General features: G+C 36.7%; 1 protein-coding gene across 1 annotated transcript in view; it reads right to left on the bottom strand.

The window, feature by feature from the left end:
* Window positions 1-18,123, bottom strand: part of LOC140878554 (uncharacterized) — a 39,243-nt gene that overhangs the window by 7,927 nt on the left and 13,193 nt on the right. Inside the window, exons 9-11 of the mRNA XM_073282159.1 lie at window positions 13,903-14,237; window positions 13,561-13,810; window positions 12,944-13,200 (exon numbers count right to left, since the gene is read on the bottom strand). Coding sequence (XP_073138260.1) covers window positions 12,944-13,200; window positions 13,561-13,810; window positions 13,903-14,237 — 842 coding nt within the window. The remainder of the gene's footprint in view (window positions 1-12,943; window positions 13,201-13,560; window positions 13,811-13,902; window positions 14,238-18,123) is intronic.

The raw sequence follows: 18,123 nt of genomic DNA, 5'->3' as shown, positions 1-18,123 counted from the left end.
AACTTGGAATTAAATCTTAAATTCCATAAATATTCAAATCAAATATTTATTCTTTTAATTTAAAAATTCTCGAAATTTAATTCTCAAAATCCATAGATTCTCAAATTAAATATTTTCGGCTCGAAAATTAAATCTATAATTCCCATAACTTCTCAAATAAATATTAGCCCATAATATGGAATTTAATTCTCAAATCCAATAATTAATAATTTAATATTTCTGGGCCTTACAATCATAGTGTAATCCATTTGAACATATTCTTCTATTTTCTTTACCCCAGTACAGATACATTTTCCACAATTGCATATGGGACAAAATTGATTTAATTCTGCCCAAAGTGCTTTAAGTTTGTTGAAATAAACACTAAACTGATCTTTTTCTTGCCGCAGATTGATCAAATCCCTTCGAAGTTGAAAAATTCTGGGGCCATTAGTTTGTTGGAATCGATCATGAAGATCATCCCATATTTCAGTAGCCGATTCCGCAAATAAGATGCTGGCAGAAATGTCTTTAGAAACTGAATTCAATAACCAAGAAATGACGATATTGTTGTTTCGAATCCAGACATTCATCAAATTCGGATCGTTCCACGATGGTTAGGAAATAGACCCATCAACGAATCCCAATTTGTTTTTGACTGAAAGATAAATTTTCATTGCACTCCATGATGTGTAATTCTCATCGGTGAGGGGTTGCGATACAAGAATGAGTCCTGGATTATCAGAGTGATGCAAAAAGTATTTAGTTGAATGATCATCAATGGCGGATCGACCAGCTGACAATTTCCATGGGGAAGATTGTGGATTTGCCATGAATTCTGATCAAGTTTTGACTAGAAATCGGTGAGAATTCAGACTTGATCGGACTAGAGAAGCGGAAGAAAGTTTTTTCCTGATACCATATTATGATTGATTTACAGAGAAAAAGATAAGTAGAAATGTTTTTCATTATTATTGAAAAATGATCAAAGAAGTGTATATATATACACTTGTACATAACTAACCACTTAACTACTGTTAACTACTATTTTAACCACTTAACTGTTGGTCCCAGGTGCGACATCACGAGATAGAAACTATGGAAATTGAAGAATAAATAGACACCGAGATTTACATGGAAAATTTGGGTAAAAACCACGGGAAAGATCAAATGATTCCACTATAATATTTGAAGAATTACAACCTCTCTCTGTGTTTCCAAAGAGACACTCACTCTCTTATATAGGAGAAAACCTATCTCACAAATATATATAAAAATATACTGAAGATAAGAAAAACACTCGTGAACTGAAGAATTGCTCGAGCTGTGGGATGCGATTCAACTTAAGGGGAGACACCTATTTATAGTAGGGGATTCTCGTCTGAACACGGTATAGACATGAGAAAGGAAATTCATTGTGAATTTCCTTCACACTTGCCGTCCATTTTTTGCCAACCATATTTGAATATGTAAACATGCATTTAATGCATGTCTCCCGTGTGTCTTTTGCCGACATTTCTCCCACTTGAAGATTTGATTGAGAATCAAACACATCTCCACACATCCTTTCAATCTTTCCATTTCCACTGCTTACATTTCTGCTAGGCCACTTGAGGATCTACTCCACTCGAACTTATCAGTATTCACTGGCTTGGTCAGAACATCAGCTATGTTATCCTTAGTATGGATCTTCAGCATGTCCACACTTCATTCCTCTACTATTTCTCGTACAAAGTGAAATTGAACTCCAATGTGTTTAGTCCTGGAATGAAAGGCTGGATTCCTTGCAATGTTCAAGGCACTCTGACCATCACAAACAGAGGAATCTTTTCTTGCTTGTGCTCAATCTCCTCCAATAACCTTTTAATCCATATCGCCTCCTTGCAAGCTTGAGTAGCTGCCATGTATTCTACCTCCGTTGTAGATAATGTCACAGTTGTTTGCAGTTTTGAAACCCAGCTTACTGCACCTCCTGCAACTGTAAACACATAAACAGTAGTAGATTTTCTTTTATCTGGATCACCCACATAGTCTGAATCCACATAGTCCCTGAGTGTAAAATTTGATCCTCCAAAACATAATGCAGCATCCGAGGTACCCTTAATGTATCTAAGGATCCTCTTAACCGTGCTCTAATGCTCTTGTACAGGATTCTCCATATACCGACTGACTGCTCCCACTGCTTGTGCAATGTTTGGTCTTGTAAAAATCATGGCGAACATTAAACTTCCTACTGCTGATGCATACGGTACTCAAGACAACTTCATCCTCTCTGTTTCACCGATAGGACACATCTCAGAAGATAACTTGAATTTAATAGGAAGAGGGGTTAAAACTGGCTTACTATCTTGCATGTTGAAGCAGTGCAAGACTTTCTTCAAATAACTTTTCAGGGAAAGCCAAATCTTCCTTTTACTTCTGTCTCGGTGAACTTGCATCCCTAGAATCTTGTTTGTTGGTCCCAAGTCCTTCATATCAAATTTCCTAGCCAACTGTGCCTTCAATTCTTGGACCCGATCTTTGTTGGGGTCTGCTACCAACATGTCGTCCACATACAACAGCAAAATGATATAATTATCATTATCAGACCTCTTGAAATACGTACAAGGGTCTGCACTGAGTCTGTTGTATCCAAGGCTCGTGATATAGGAATCAAATCTCTTGTACCAACACCTCGGCGCCTGTTTGAGACCGTACAGAGATTTGTTCAACCTGCAAACCAAGTTCTCTTTGCCTTTTTCTGCAAAACCTTCTGGCTGGAGCATATAAATTTCTTCTTCAAGATCGCCACGAAGAAATGTCGTTTTCACATCTAGCTGTTCTAGATGTAGGTCAAACATCGTACACAATGCCAATACTACCCTGACTATTGAAAGTCGAACCACAAGAGAAAATATCTCATTGAAGTCAATACCTTCTTTTTGAGCTTACCCTTTGACAACCAATCTCGCACTATACCGCTCCACTTAGTTATTTCCATCACGCTTGATCTTATAGACCCATCTGTTACCGATAGCTTTCCTTCCTCGTGGTAGTGTAACAAGATCCCAAGTTTTATTCCTGTCCAATGCTTCCAATTCTTCCTGCATCGCTGTCATCCACAGGGATACATCCGAGATTTGAGTAGCCTCATGGAAACTCGATGGCTCACCATCCTTTGTTAATAGACAATATTCAATGTTTCTTTCAGTGACATAATCTGAAAGCCAACCTGGTGGTCTTCTCTCTTGAGTTGACTGCCTCACTTGGAAACCTCTGACTCAACTGGTTCTTGTACCTCGTGCTCTGGTACTGCTTCACAAGAAACATGATCTTCGTCTGTCTTATTTTCTACCTGAATGATAGTAGTTTCTGAATTCAGTGTGCCTTTGTCTCCGTTCACTTTATCTTCCTCGAAGATAGCATCTCTGCTGATGATAAGCTTGTGGACAGTAGGATCCCACAAGCGAAACCCCTTTACTCCATCAGCATAGCCCAAGAAGATACACTTTCTGGATTTGGAATCCAACTTTGATCTTTCTTGCTCATTGTACAAAACGTACACCGTACTGAAAGAGTGGGTGCCCGGTGAGCCAACTTGTGGCTAAGGGCTTTTATGACTCTATGTATAAACAATCTTTTGTTTAATATAATTTACATTTTTATAATGGCATTTACTTTATCTTTTATCATATTATTATGTTGTGACATACTATAAGATGTTTAGATGAAGACCTTGAATATACTATAGTGTATGTAAGATGTGGTAGCACATGAGGATGGCTATCATGAAACACATCTTATAGTCACTGTATATTCTAAACAGTTCCTAGTCGATTGAGCCGTCCGTTAATAAGGATAAGGATCGCTCGAGATTGAGACTAGCATTTGCGATGCCGAGTATCACGTTTCATTGGTATGGAACATATAGATGTTCGAAGCATGCAAATGGATATTCATATGATGAATGATCGAACTACCCTATTCGAACTTTCCAAGTGGTTATCATTTATCGAGTGGATAAAGTTCGTGGTTTTAGTTGTACACCATTAGTCCTTACTACTTGAAACATCATTGAGACTCTATGTGCTAGTACTGTACTTTGAATCGTTTATCGACTCTATTGGGGTCATCAGGTGTCGGCATTGGGTACAGTTACGACACATATAGGAGTCGATGCTTTGTTGTCAAGGATTCACCACATACTTGCAAGTGTTGATATCCTATGCGATATGAGGAGATATTAGTGTGACGAATCTCTGGCCAGAGTACATGATGTGTTTTAGGTTACTTGGTGTTCCTAGTAACACATGCGATGTCACTATTTGATCTCCAAGATGTAATGCATAGTTATCGAATATCGAACGACTCTCGATTTACCAATGGTTGTTGATTCGATCGGGATATATGGATGAAGGGACCGTACTGTACGCTAACCAAAATATGTTGGTTCTTGCAGGCACTATCAGTGATACCTAGGGAATCATGAGGCGATGTTGCTAGACGCTCTTACCATGATTCGTTGGGTAAGTCGGAAATTGTTGTTTCGAGTCACAAGGAGTTGTGAGCCCACGGCTAGCTGTATCCCTGAACCATTGAAGGTCACACAAGTAATGGATTTTTAATCCCCGTTGAGATAATTAAATTTAAAGAGTTAAATTTAGTGGATAAAGAAGTAGGACTTCTTATTTAAGAGTAGAGGAAGTAAGATTTCCTAAAATGACATAGTGATGGACATTTTTGAAAATCACTGAATTCGGATTCAAAAAATTTATCTCGACTTTAAAAGATGCAGAAATGGTTTTTGTACACATTGGTGAAATTGGTTTATAAATCTGAGTCACGATGAATTTTATATTAATTTCTGAACATGCGGGCTTTGCTTGTCAGGCTTGAACTTATGACTAATGGGCCCTAAGCTGTTAGCAGCCCACATTATAAATAAGTTATTGCAGTACAGAAATTATACACAACTGGTCACAAAATTTTTGAAAACCCTAGTTTTTCTCTCTAGGTGTGGCCGCCCCCTCTCCTCTCTCTGTTCGAAAAATCCAGCCTGTGAATTTCGAATTTGCAGTCTGGTTTAACGGATCAAATCTGTTAATTTTCTCTTCGTAGAAACTTCTGATAGACTTTCTAGTGCAGTCTATCAGAGGGATTAAATTTCCGTTCGTGGACCTAATTGAAGAAACGTTCGTTCATCAGTTCCTGGGATATACAACAAGAGAAGATTAATCTGTTGGTGTCCTTAATCTCGCTTCGAGATTTTAAGGTAAAATTTATATTGTTTAAATTTTATGTTATTAATTTTAATCGTAGGAATTTGATACTCATATGAAATCGTTCCATATAAAATTTTAAAACTTCCGCTGCACCGGGTATCACTTTCTTTTTCGATCCGGAGAACGATCGTGTTCCAACAGTGGTATCAGAGCCAGGTTGTTCTCGGATTTTACGATTAAAATTTTATCGATTGTACAAAGCCTCGATTTTTCAGAAAAATAAAATGAAAAAAAAAGAAAAAAAAATTATTTTCGGGGCTGCCCGCTGCCCGAAGGCAGCGAGCAGCGCCGCGCGCAGCTTGGCTACGCGCAGATGGGCTGCACGCAGCAGCCCTGCGCGAGCTAGGGCAAGCGTTGCCCTAGCCCGCGCAGCTGGGCCGCATGGAGCGGCCCAGCGGCTGGGCTGGATGAGTGCAGCCCAGCGACGGGCGGGCAGCCCGGGATTGTCCCGGGCTGCCCAGAAATTTTTTTTTTATTAAAAATAAATTTTTCTTTGAATTATGAATTCTAGCCCAAAATGGTTTTGGGCCCAGTTTTTGGCCCGATTGAAAATTGTTTCAGTTGGTCCACGAGGCAATGGGTCAAAATTGTTTGAGCCCAAAATTTTTAAGAAAATTAATTTTTGGATAAATTTTGAATTTTGAAAATTTATAAATTTAATCCAATAAATTAAATCTATAAAATTAATAACTTTGGTACAATTGATAATAAAATACGATTTTATGTATAAAATTGGATTTTATATGTAAAATATGATTTTATGAATAAACTAGTTAAATATGATTTTATGTATAAAATAAGATTTTATATATGAAATATGATTTTATCTATTTAAATTTATTGACATTGCATGATATCCAATGAATTAATTTGAATTAAATATTATTGGATAAGGATGATCGATTGCCATGACCAATATTATAGGTGTATGTTAGGTTGTTTACATTTGGCTTTATTATTGATTGTTGGGTTTTATTAATGGGTCTGGTTTATGGCCCGTTCCCACCCCTATAATGTATCCCTTTATTTGTCATAGTAATTTATTGTAAATTCACTAGAAATAATGGGAGATTTTGAAGATGAAGGTGGGCCCAGTAAGCAATGATAAAGACTGAAAAAATGTAAATTGGAAGTACAATGTAATAGGATTGTATTGCATACTTGCATATCACCTAGGATTGGACTTAGACTCGTGATTGGCAATCACGGGTCGATTAGTAATGAAATCGATCATCCTAAAATATAATATATGATATTATTATTGTATGCATGTTTAGACTAAATTGTATGAATCCCGCAAGCATACAAATTTTAAATGATGAGACAAATTTTCAAAATTAAAAATCCCTCATTTTAAATATGATTTAAAATTGATATCAAGATAAATAAAGAAAATTTAAATATTGTTTAAATGTTCCTACCTTTCATCAACGATCAATGTATGAGATGCTACCCGCGGATACGGTCCGGCTCATATTATTGGGGGGGCCCGTTCGTCGGAAAGCTGTATATTGGATCGACACATGTTGTAAGTTGGATGGAACTCCCATGGGATTGGCTCATATTATTGGGGATCCACATGGCGACCGTCCATCATAACTTAATATTGATGGGTCATCTTGACGTGTCACAATAAACGGCGTCATATTATTGGGCCCTTATTGGACATGAGGTAAAAACATGGAGGTTGCTTTGGAAGAAATTGGGTTCTACCATTTGAAAATTATGGTTGGCTGATATTATTCGGGACTATAGTTTGTCAATTGGACTTCATGTTCCCACTAAAGAAAATGTTTCTCGTTTTCACTAGAGGGTAGTGAAATCGTTAAAATAGTGGGAGTGAGATTCATAAAATAAATTTCGCCTTATTTTATGTCTTAGTAAATTAATTAAACAATCACTGATTATTGTCTGTTTCTTTTCAGTATTTCATTAAGATGAATTCGCGTAATCCACTATTCTCTATTCTCGAACAAAACAAACTGACTGGCGCAAACTATACGGAATGGTTCCATAAGTTGAAGATTGTCTTGACCTCGGAGAAGATATTCTACGTGTTAGAAAAATCTCCTCCGAAGGAAGCACCAGCTGATATAAGTCCGGAAGAGTTGGCCAAACTTGATAAATGGTGGGACCATGATATCAAGGCCAAATGCTATATGCAAGCTTCGATGTCTGATGAACTCCAGAGGCGATTTGAGGATACCGTGAATGCTGCTGACATTCACGCACAACTCAAGGAACTTTTTGGGGCTCAATCGAGAGCTGAAAGGTTCGCTACTGTAAAAGAGTTAATGACGTGTCGCATGCGTGAAGGGACTTCGGTCTGTGATCATGGGGTACGCGTGATTTGGCTCATTCAGAAGTTGGTAATGCTTGAATTGGTATTGGAGCATGAACTCAATGTGGACTTATTACTTCTCTCTCTTCCTTCATCTTTTGAAGGTTTTGTGGTGAATTTCAATATGAACAAGATAGAGGCCTCCCTTGAAGAGATGGTCAATATGCTTGTAACTTATGAAGCCACATTAAAGAAGGATAAACCGGTACTCTTGGTTGGCTCCTCTTCTAACTCTAAGAAGGGGCCAAGTGGAAAGGGTAAGAAATGTTCTGCCCCACCAAAGAAAACAATACCGAAGAAGAAGGGCAAGACAAAGGCTTCTAACGGGAACAAAGATGATGATACATGCCATTACTGCAAGAAACCCGATCATTGGAAACGTAACTGCAAAGAATATCTCGAGCAGTTGTGAACTGCAAAGGGTATGTTTACATTGAAATAAATGTTTCACTTAATACTACTTCTTGGGTATTGGATACCGGATGTGGATCTCACATTTGCAATGATTTGCAGGTGATGACAAGAAGTCGTAAGCTTAGGATGGGTGAGACCCAGCTGAGGCTCGGAAATGGTTCTAGAGTTGAAGCCAAAGCTGTGGGAGACGTTTATTTAATTTTGCAGAACGATTTTAAGTTACTTTTGAAAGATGTTTTATTTGTTCCAGATTTGGTTAAAAACATTATTTCTATTTCTATTCTTGATAGAGATGGTTTTTCTTGCAATTTTGTGAATGAGATTTGCAATATTTACAAGAATGAATGTTTGATTGGAAATGAACAACTTGAAAATGATCTATATAACTTAAAATTAAAAGACGTTCCAATAAATTATGTTGATAAACCATTAACAACGAACAAAAGGAAAATCGATAGTCAAAACCCGGCAAACCTTTGGCATGCTAGACTAGGTCATATTTCCTCAAGGAGGATGAACAAGTTAGTGGGAGAGGACATGTTTGATATGTCTGATATTAACTCTCTACCTACTTGTGAGTCTTGTCTGAAAGGAAAAATGACTAAATCTCCTTTCAAAGGAAAACCTGAGCGTAGTCAAAATCTATTGGATTTGATCCATACAGATGTTTGCGGACCATTTAGTATTGGTACAAAATTTGGTCACACCTACTTCATTACTTTTATTGATGATTATTCTAGGTATGGGTACTTATATTTGATGAAATATAAGTCTGAATCATTTGAAAAGTTCAAAGAATTCAAGGCTAAAGTAGAAAACAAACTAGGTAAGAGTATTAAAGCACTTCAATCAGATCGAGGTGAAGAATACTTAAGTACCGAGTTCTTGGATTATCTAAAAGAGAATGGGATTCTCTCTCAGCGGACTCCTCCTATGACACCTCAGCTGAATGGTGTTTCGGAGCATCGCAATCAAACCTTGTTGGACATGGTTCGATCTATGATGAGCTTCACTGAGCTCCCACCTTCGTTTTGGGGCTATGCTCTTGAAACGGCGGTATTGTTGTTGAAAAACGTCCACACTAAAGCAGTGGACAAAACACCATACGAGTTACGGAATGGCAAAACTCCTAAGTATTCATACTTGAGGATTTGGGGATGTCCTGCTTACGTGAAGCAGACAGTGGGAGATAAGTTGGATAGTCGATCCACCTTATGTTATTTTGTAGGGTATCCGAAGAATTAAATCGGATATTATTTCTATCATCCTACTGAAACAAAAGTGTTTGTTTCAAGGAATGCCACCTTCTTGGAGAAGGAGTTCTTATTGGATAAGAAAGGCAAGATGATGGAACTCGAAGAAATTCGAGAAGAACCCGAGATACAAAATAACGATCCTATACCTCAAGAATCATCACAAGACACGCCTATTATTAGAAGATCCGAGAGGACTTCTAGGCCTCCTATTAGATATGGTCTTCTTCTTGAAGGGGATCAAAGTGAACCCGACATTGAATGTGATCCGAGAAACTTCAAGGAAGCAATTTCTGATGCTGATTCGAACTTATGGCTTGAAGCTATGCAGTCGGAAATAGACTCGATGCATGCAAACCAAGTTTGGTATTTAGTAGATCCTCCCGATGGAATAGTTCCAATAGGGTGTAAATGGATCTACAAGAGAAAGCTTGGGCCTGATGGTAAGGTACTGACCTAAAAGGCACGATTGGTTGCAAAAGGTTACACTCAAAGACAAGGTGTTGACTATGATGAAACTTTTTCACCAGTCGCAATGTTCAAGTCCATAAGAATCCTTATTGCCATAGCAGCATGGTATGACTATGAGATATGGCAAATGGATGTGAAGACTGCATTTCTTAATGGAAACATTAAGGAAGAAATCTATATGATGCAGCCCGAGGGATTCACATCCATGGGAAGCGAGCATAAGGTATGCAAGCTTCAGAGATCAATTTATGGTCTCAAATAAGCATCAAAAAGTTGGAACCAGAAATTTGATGAAACAATAAAGGACTTTGGTTTCATTAAAAACTCGGAGGAACCGTGCGGGTACAAGAAAGTAGTTAAGGATGCGATGACGTTCTTAGTGCTTTATGTTGATGACATCCTACTAATTGGGAATGACGTAGGGATGTTGCAGTCAACAAAGATATGGTTATCATGTAGATTCTCGATGAAGGATTTGGGTGAGGCATCCTATATTCTAGGGATACAGATCTATAGAGATAGATCTAAGAGAATGATAGGACTCACTCAAGCAACCTACATCGACACCATATTGAAAAGGTTTTCTATGGATGAGTCCAAGAGAGGACATCTACCTATGTGTCATGGAGTTTCTCTATCCAAGTCTATGTGTCCCAAGACTGACGAAGAGATAGAGAAAATGACACACATACCATATGCGTCAGCCATAGGGAGTATCATGTATGGGATGATATCTACCAGACCGGATGTGGCATTTGCTCTGAGTGTCACGAGCAGATATCAAGCCAATCCTGGTCAAATGCATTGGAAAGCCGTGAAGGATATTCTTAAGTACTTGAGAAGAACTAAGAATGTATTCATGGTTTATGGAGGAAGAGATCTGAAATTGGAAGGCTATACCGACTCTAGCTTCCAAAGTGACGTGGATGACTCGAAGTCAACCTCTGGATTTGTGTTCATGCTCAATGGCGGTGCTGTCTCTTGGAAGAGTTCCAAGCAGGACACCACAGCAGATTCCACCACTGAGGCAGAATACATTGCGGCATCAGCTGCTGCTAAAGAGGCCGTTTGGATGAGAAATTTCGTCCAAGAGTTGGGCGTTATTCCTGAAGCTGTTGGTCCAGTCCCGGTGTACTGTGACAACACGGGTGCCGTTGCTCAAGCAAAGGAACCAAGGTCTCATCAAAGATCCAAACACGTACTGAGGAAATATCACATCATCCGGGAGATCGTGGAAAGAGGAGACATCACTGTCGAGAGAGTGGCCTCTGCAGACAATATCGCTGATCCACTTACTAAGCCCTTGCCAGGACCATTATTTGACAAACATCGCGAAGCAATGGGATTACGTAGTATGTCTAGTTGGCTTTAGGGAAAGTGGGAGATTGAAAGAGTGGGTGCCCGGTGAGCCAACTTGTGGCTAAGGGCTTTTATGACTCTATGTATAAACAATCTTTTGTTTAATATAATTTACACTTTTATAATGGCATTTACTTTATCTTTTATCATATTATTATGTTGTGACATACTATAAGATGTTTAGATGAAGACCTTGAATATACTATAGTGTATGTAAGATGTGGTAGCACATGGGGATGGCTATCATGAAACACATCTTATAGTCACTGTATATTCTAAACAGTTCCTAGTCGATTGAGCCGTTCGTTAATAAGGATAAGGATCGCTCGAGATTGAGACTAGCATTTGCGATGCCGAGTACCACGTTTCATTGGTATGGAACATATAGATGTTCGAAGCATGCAAATGGATATTCATATGATGAATGATCGAACTACCCTATTCGGACTTTCCAAGTGGTTATCACTTATCGAGTGGATAAAGTCCGCGGTTTTGGTTGTACACCATTAGTCCTTACTACTTGAAACATCATTGAGACTCTATGTGCTAGTACTGTACTTTGACTCATTTACCGACTCTATTGGGGTCATCAGGTGTCGGGATTGGGTACAGTTATGACACATATAGGAGTCGATGCTTTGTTGTCAAGGATTCACCACATACTTGCAAGTGTGGATATTCTATGCGATATGAGGAGATATTAGTGTGACGAATCTCTGGCCAGAGTACATGATGTGTTTTAGGTTACTTGGTGTTCCTAGTAACACATGCAATGTCACTATGATCTCCAAGATGTAATGCATAGTTATCGAATCTCGAACGACTCTCGATTTACCAATGGTTGTTGATTCGATCGGGATATGTGGATGAAGGGACCGTACTGTACGCTAACCAAAATCTATTGGTTCTTGCAGGCACTATCAGTGATACCTAGGGAATCATGGGGCGATGTTGCTAGACGCTCTTACCATGATTCGTTGGGTAAGTCGAAAATTGTTGTTCCGAGTCACAAGGAGTTGTGAGCCCACGGCTAGCTATATCCCTGAACCATTGAGGGTCACACAAGTAATGGATTTTTAATCCCCGTTGAGATAATTAAATTTAAAGAGTTAAATTTAGTGGATTAAGAAGTAGGACTTCTTATTTAAGAGTAGAGGGAGTAAGATTTCCTAAAATGACATAGTGATGGACATTTTTGGAAATCACTGAATTCGGATTCAGAAAATTTATCTTGACTTTAAAAGATGCAGAAATGGTTTATGTACACATTGGTGAAATTGGTTTATAAATCTGAGTCACGATAAATTTTATATTAATTTCTGAACATGCGGGCTTTGCTTGTCAGGCTTGAACTTATGACTAATGGGTCCTAAGCTGTTAGCAGCCCACATTATAAATAAGTTATTGCAGTACAGAAATTATATACAACTGGTCACAAAATTTTTGAAAACCCTAGTTTTTCTCTCTAGGTGTGGCCGCCCCCTCTCCTCTCTCTGTTCGAAAAATCCAGCCTGTGAATTTCGAATTTGCAGTCTGGTTTAACGGATCAAATCTGTTAATTTTCTCTTCGTAGAAACTTCTGATAGACTTTCTAGTGCAGTCTATCAGAGGGATTAAATTTCCGTTCGTGGACCTGATTGAAGAAATGTTCGTTCATCAGTTCTTGGGATATACAACAAGAGCAGATTAATCTGTTGGTGTCCTTAATCTCGCTTCGAGATTTTAAGATAAAATTTATATTGTTTAAATTTTATGTTATTAATTTTAATCGTAGGAATTTGATACCCATATGGAATCGTTCCATATAAAATTTTAAAACTTCCGCTGCACCGGGTATCACTTTTTTTTTCGATCCGGAGAACGACCGTGTTCCAACACGGACTTCCAAATGTATGTAATCGAGAATAACAGTTGGCTTGCCAATCCACACCTCCATAGGAGTCTTCAAATCAATCGCCACTGAAGGAGAACGATTGATGATATAAGAAGCGGTTTTGACTGATTCTGCCCAAAATGACTTTGGTAGACCCGCAGTACTCAACATGGCTTTTATTCTGTCCAACAAAGTTCTGTTCATCCGCTCCGCCACTCCATTCTGTTGAGGCGTGTAAGCCGTCGTGAACTGTCGTTTGATGCCCTCATGGTGACATAATGCATCAAATTCATCACTGGTATATTCTCCTCCATTGTCAGTCCTCAAATACTTGATTTTCTTGTCAGAATCAAGTTCAACCCGCGCTTTGAAAACTTTGAATACTTCAAAAACATTTGAATTCTTCTTAATTGGATACACCCAACATCTCCTAGAGAAATCATCAATAAACGATACAAAATATCTCGCTCCTCCTAGGGATACCACCGGTGCTTGCCAAACATCAGAATGAATCAACTTCAATATGCCTTTGCTTTTGGCAGTAGATGTGCCAAACTTTAATCTGTGTTATTTAATGGTAACACAATGCTCACAAAAGGGTAGAGTCACTTTTGTAAGCCCAGACAACAGCTTCTGTTCTGAGAGAATCTTCATTCCTCGTTCTGACATAGGCCCGAGCTTTCTATGCCACAACACTGTTGATTCTTCCCCCGAACCAATTGATGCAACAACTAGTTTCGCCTCTTTGTGTGTTTCCCCCAACAATACATACAGATTTGCAGCAACCTTTTCCCCCTTCATACCACAAGCGCACCTTTCACAATCTTCATGATTCTTTTCTCGATACGAGTTTTGCACCCTATATCATCCAATTGCCCCAAAGACAAAAGATTCTTTGTCAGGCCCTTCACATGTCGTACCTCCTGTATGGTGCGAATAGTACCATCAAACATTTTGATTTTAATGGTACCGACCCCAGAGATTTCCAAGGCATGATCATTTCCCATGAATACAGATCCTCCCGAGACTGGTTCATACTGGCCGAACCATTCTCTCCTTGACGTCATATGCCACGTCACTCCTGAATCCATAATCCAGGCATCACAAAATCTGTGTCTGCCTTCCGCAACTGTTGCTGCTTCGCTGAATAATATTTTACCACTGCCTGAAGTACTGGCCACAATTCCTTGAGTTCCTTTCTCATTCCACTTTTTATCGTCCGTGACGTCCGCCGGTCTATCTCCAATAGCTGTCAAGCAACGCTCCTTTGTCAAAATTGCTTGCACCTTTAATTTTCACAGTAAAAAATTGCTCCCATTGAACTTTTCTATCTCGTATTTTGCCGTCATCTTGACTACAAGAATCCTGCTTTATAAAATCTTCAAAAAATCTTTTCTGATGTGGAAGATCAGTCAAAGCTGAACCACAGAGCATACTCAGAATTTTAAAAAATTTTATGCAAAGGCTTTGATACCACTTGTTGCTCCCAGGTGCGGCATCACGAGATAGAAACTATGGAAATTGAAGAATAAATAGACACCAAGATTTACGTGGAAAACCCCCAAAAATATTAGGGTAAAAACCACGGGCAAAATCAAATGATTCCACTATAATATTTGAAGAATTACAACCTTTATCTGTGTTTCCAAAGAGACACTCACTCTCTTATACATGAGAAAACCTATCTCACAAATATATATAGAAATATACTGAAGAGAAGAAAAACACTCGATGTTGGGATGGATTTCAACTGAAGGGGAGGCACCTATTTATAGGTGCAATCTCTCGGTTATGTGCAAAAGAAGAAAACTCATTTGAGAATTTTCCTTCTTCGTGTACGGCTCTGAAAGTTTTCGTTTCAATCTTTTATTCTTTGTCACTTAATGCATCCACCAACCAAGACTTTTCAAAGGCCATATTTCCTTGAGATCCCTTATCGATTCTCTTCATACACTCTCTCTTGAAGTGCTCTTTACCGCAGTTAAGACGTCGTCAAAATTTAAATTATCCGAAAGAACATTGGTAGTAACGTTGAAGAATAAATAGACACGTGCACCAAGATTTACGTGGAAAACCCCAAAAAATATTAGGGTAAAAACCACGGGCAAGACCAAATGATTCCACTATAATATTTGAAGAATTACAACTTCTCTCTGTATTTCCAAAAAGATACTCACTCTCTTATACAGGAGAAAACATATCTCACAAATATATATAGAAATATACTGAAGAGAAGAAAAACACTCGAGAACTGAAGAATTGCTCGAGCTGTGGGATGCGATTCAACTTAAAAGGAGACACCTATTTATAGTAGAGGATTCTCGTCTGAACATGGTATAGACATGAGAAAACACTTGCCGTCCATTTTCTGTCAACCATATTTGAATATGTAACCATGCATTTAATGCATGGCTCCCATGTGTCTTTTGCCGACATTAACTACTGTTAACTCTAATAAACTAGAAGTAAGACGAATTTTACAAAGTATAAATCATATCCCGAGCAAGAATAAAATAATGAAATTTTAACAAGCCACATTCCCGAGCGGGAATGAAATTATGAGATTTCCAGACATTATTTTAAAATATTAATAATAATTGATGTACGTAGTACATTTATATCGAAGAAGTATGTGCTTTGTTGAGATCGGCATAGTATGTTTGGATCCATCTTTCCATTATCTTGATTTCTGTTTTTTGTTGCATCACCAGCCATTCCGGATCCGTCTTGTTCCCAAAATAATATAAATTAGTGCAAATGCACATACTTTGTATTGTGTAAAATAAATGATGTTTTATGTATTTTTTTTAAAAAAACCAAAAAATAGATTGAGAGGGAGGTTTATTGAGATAGTGGATAAGAAGAGATAATTATGGAATAAAAAATTTTGGTATCCTCAAAGTTAAATACTATAATAGACTCAACTTTTATATAATAGTATATATATAACGATAAAATATTTTTCAGTTTTTATTGTTAATGAAGAATCGAAAAGGCTAAATTATGTAAGTGAAAACTTATTAATACATCTAATCTAGTGCGTTTACCCCCATAATTTCTGGCCATTAATAAAAATTAAAAAAAATTAAAAAGTGAAAAAATGGGCAATTTTATTTATCTATCTAGGAATCTTATCAAGATTATGTATGATTCAAACAATTAGATTAATAGGGAATTATTCTTGATAAAGATGGAATTGGAAGCATATCGTTGATTGTAGACACCACAACCATACTTTGTGATATATCCTCTAACACCCTTTATATATAAAAATATACAAGAAGATCATGCAAAATGACACAAATAATCATTAAAACTAAATATCGATTACATAGGATGTTGAGAATATGACGAAAAAAAACATCTACTCTAATTGTAATAATAATAAAAATATTTATGTCATAAGTTAACAGGATAATTTCGTCATCTTATACTATACATTAAAATTTTGAGAAAACAAATTAAATAAGGACAACTTGTAGATAACTCCCTAAATCAAACATAACTTTCAATTTACTCTCTATATTTGTCTTTACGAAAATGTTCTTGTCGTTATTTTAATCATTATTATTTCTTGAATTATCAAATGTGAAATCGGATTCAAAACCTGATTCACTTGATTCATCAAGATAATAAATATTTTCATCATCGGATGAAAATTCAATTGTTTCTACGGGATAGAATCCAATAGTATATATTTCTTCAAGAAATTTAATTTTATTTTTCTTTTCGTTTCGTTTTGGACATTCATTCGCATAATATCCTTCTTCGTTGCACAACCAACATGTGCAATTTTTTCCTTTACCCTTTGGGCAAGGTGGTTTTTTGTTATCAAACTTTTTATAAAATTTTCTTTTATAAGGTTTTCTGAAGAAATTCTTTTTAAATTTCTTTTTCTTATAGGTAATAAATTTCTTATTAAAATATTTATAAGATTTATTAAATTTATTCTGTTTCTGTCGTTTTAAATATTTATGTGACATGTTTGTTTTGCAACCGTATTCTTTTACTGTGAATTCCATTTTGTCACAACAAAGTTTATTGTTTTGTTTGTAGGATTTAGAGATTCTTTTATTTAGTGTTACTTCATGACATTTCTTTGTTATTATGTCTTTGATGAATTTAATAGCTCATCCTAAAGTTTTAGCATAAGGACTAGTTAAGAATTCATCTTTACTGTGTATAGGTATATTAGGTATCTTATTAAAGATACTTAGTTTATAATGTTCTTTTTTTATCAGCATCTATTAATTGATAATAGTTTGTTTCATAATCACAAATAAATTCTTCTAAGTAACATAAATTTCATAATTTAATATTATTTAATATAAATATTGCTCTATTTTGTTCTATATTCTTAGCTACCAAATTAGCATCATTATTAGAAACTCCTAAAAATTCTTGGTACAAGGCATCAACAAATAGTTCGAAATATCGATGTCCTGTTATTCCTTGTGGTAGATTAGTAATTATTAGGTTTTCAGCCCAAGTTCTTACTGCTCCTACCAGTGTCATTTTTATCATCCCATGAGTTAAAACTTGAATATTTTCACTTTTGTCTAATAATGATGTTAATTAAATTTGTACTGATAGTTTATTTGCCCAATGATCTATCTTTGATTTTTTTTCTTTGGCTGTTGAACATCCTAAATCTAAGATATTTTGTTTCACAAATCCTGATGTTTTTGATTCTCTAAGAATATCTCTAACATCTTTATAAGATCCAGAGTATTGGTCTCTGTTATATTTAAATTCTTCATCATCTCTTCCACCACTACCTTCTACATTCGTTCGTAGATTTAATCGTGGTCTAGAATCATCTTCAGATTCTGATTCTGAAATATCCATATCTCTGTATTGTTCTGAGTCCTGATGTGAATGATATAATTCTGAATGATATAATTCTTCTGTATTTACTCCTATTTGTTCAAAATCAGATGAGTCGGTTTCACTAAACATCTCCATACTTATGTTTGCCATAACTAAGGGGATTTTTATACCATGATTCAATTTTGAATGGTGGTTCTTCTTCCATTTTTCTTTTTCCTTTATCTATTGGAAGAACTTCCTTAAGATAGTTTAATATTTCATTACTATGTCTTTCTTATTCAATTATTAATCTAGTCGTTGCTAAATCAATATATTCTTTGAAATTCTTCTCTAATTCTTGTA

The sequence above is a fragment of the Henckelia pumila genome, chromosome 2 (genome assembly GCF_033568475.1).
Source record: "Henckelia pumila isolate YLH828 chromosome 2, ASM3356847v2, whole genome shotgun sequence".
Lineage (NCBI taxonomy): Eukaryota > Viridiplantae > Streptophyta > Magnoliopsida > Lamiales > Gesneriaceae > Henckelia > Henckelia pumila.
Note: the sequence above shows the minus strand (reverse complement) of the source record. Positions and strands in the feature narration are given on the sequence as shown.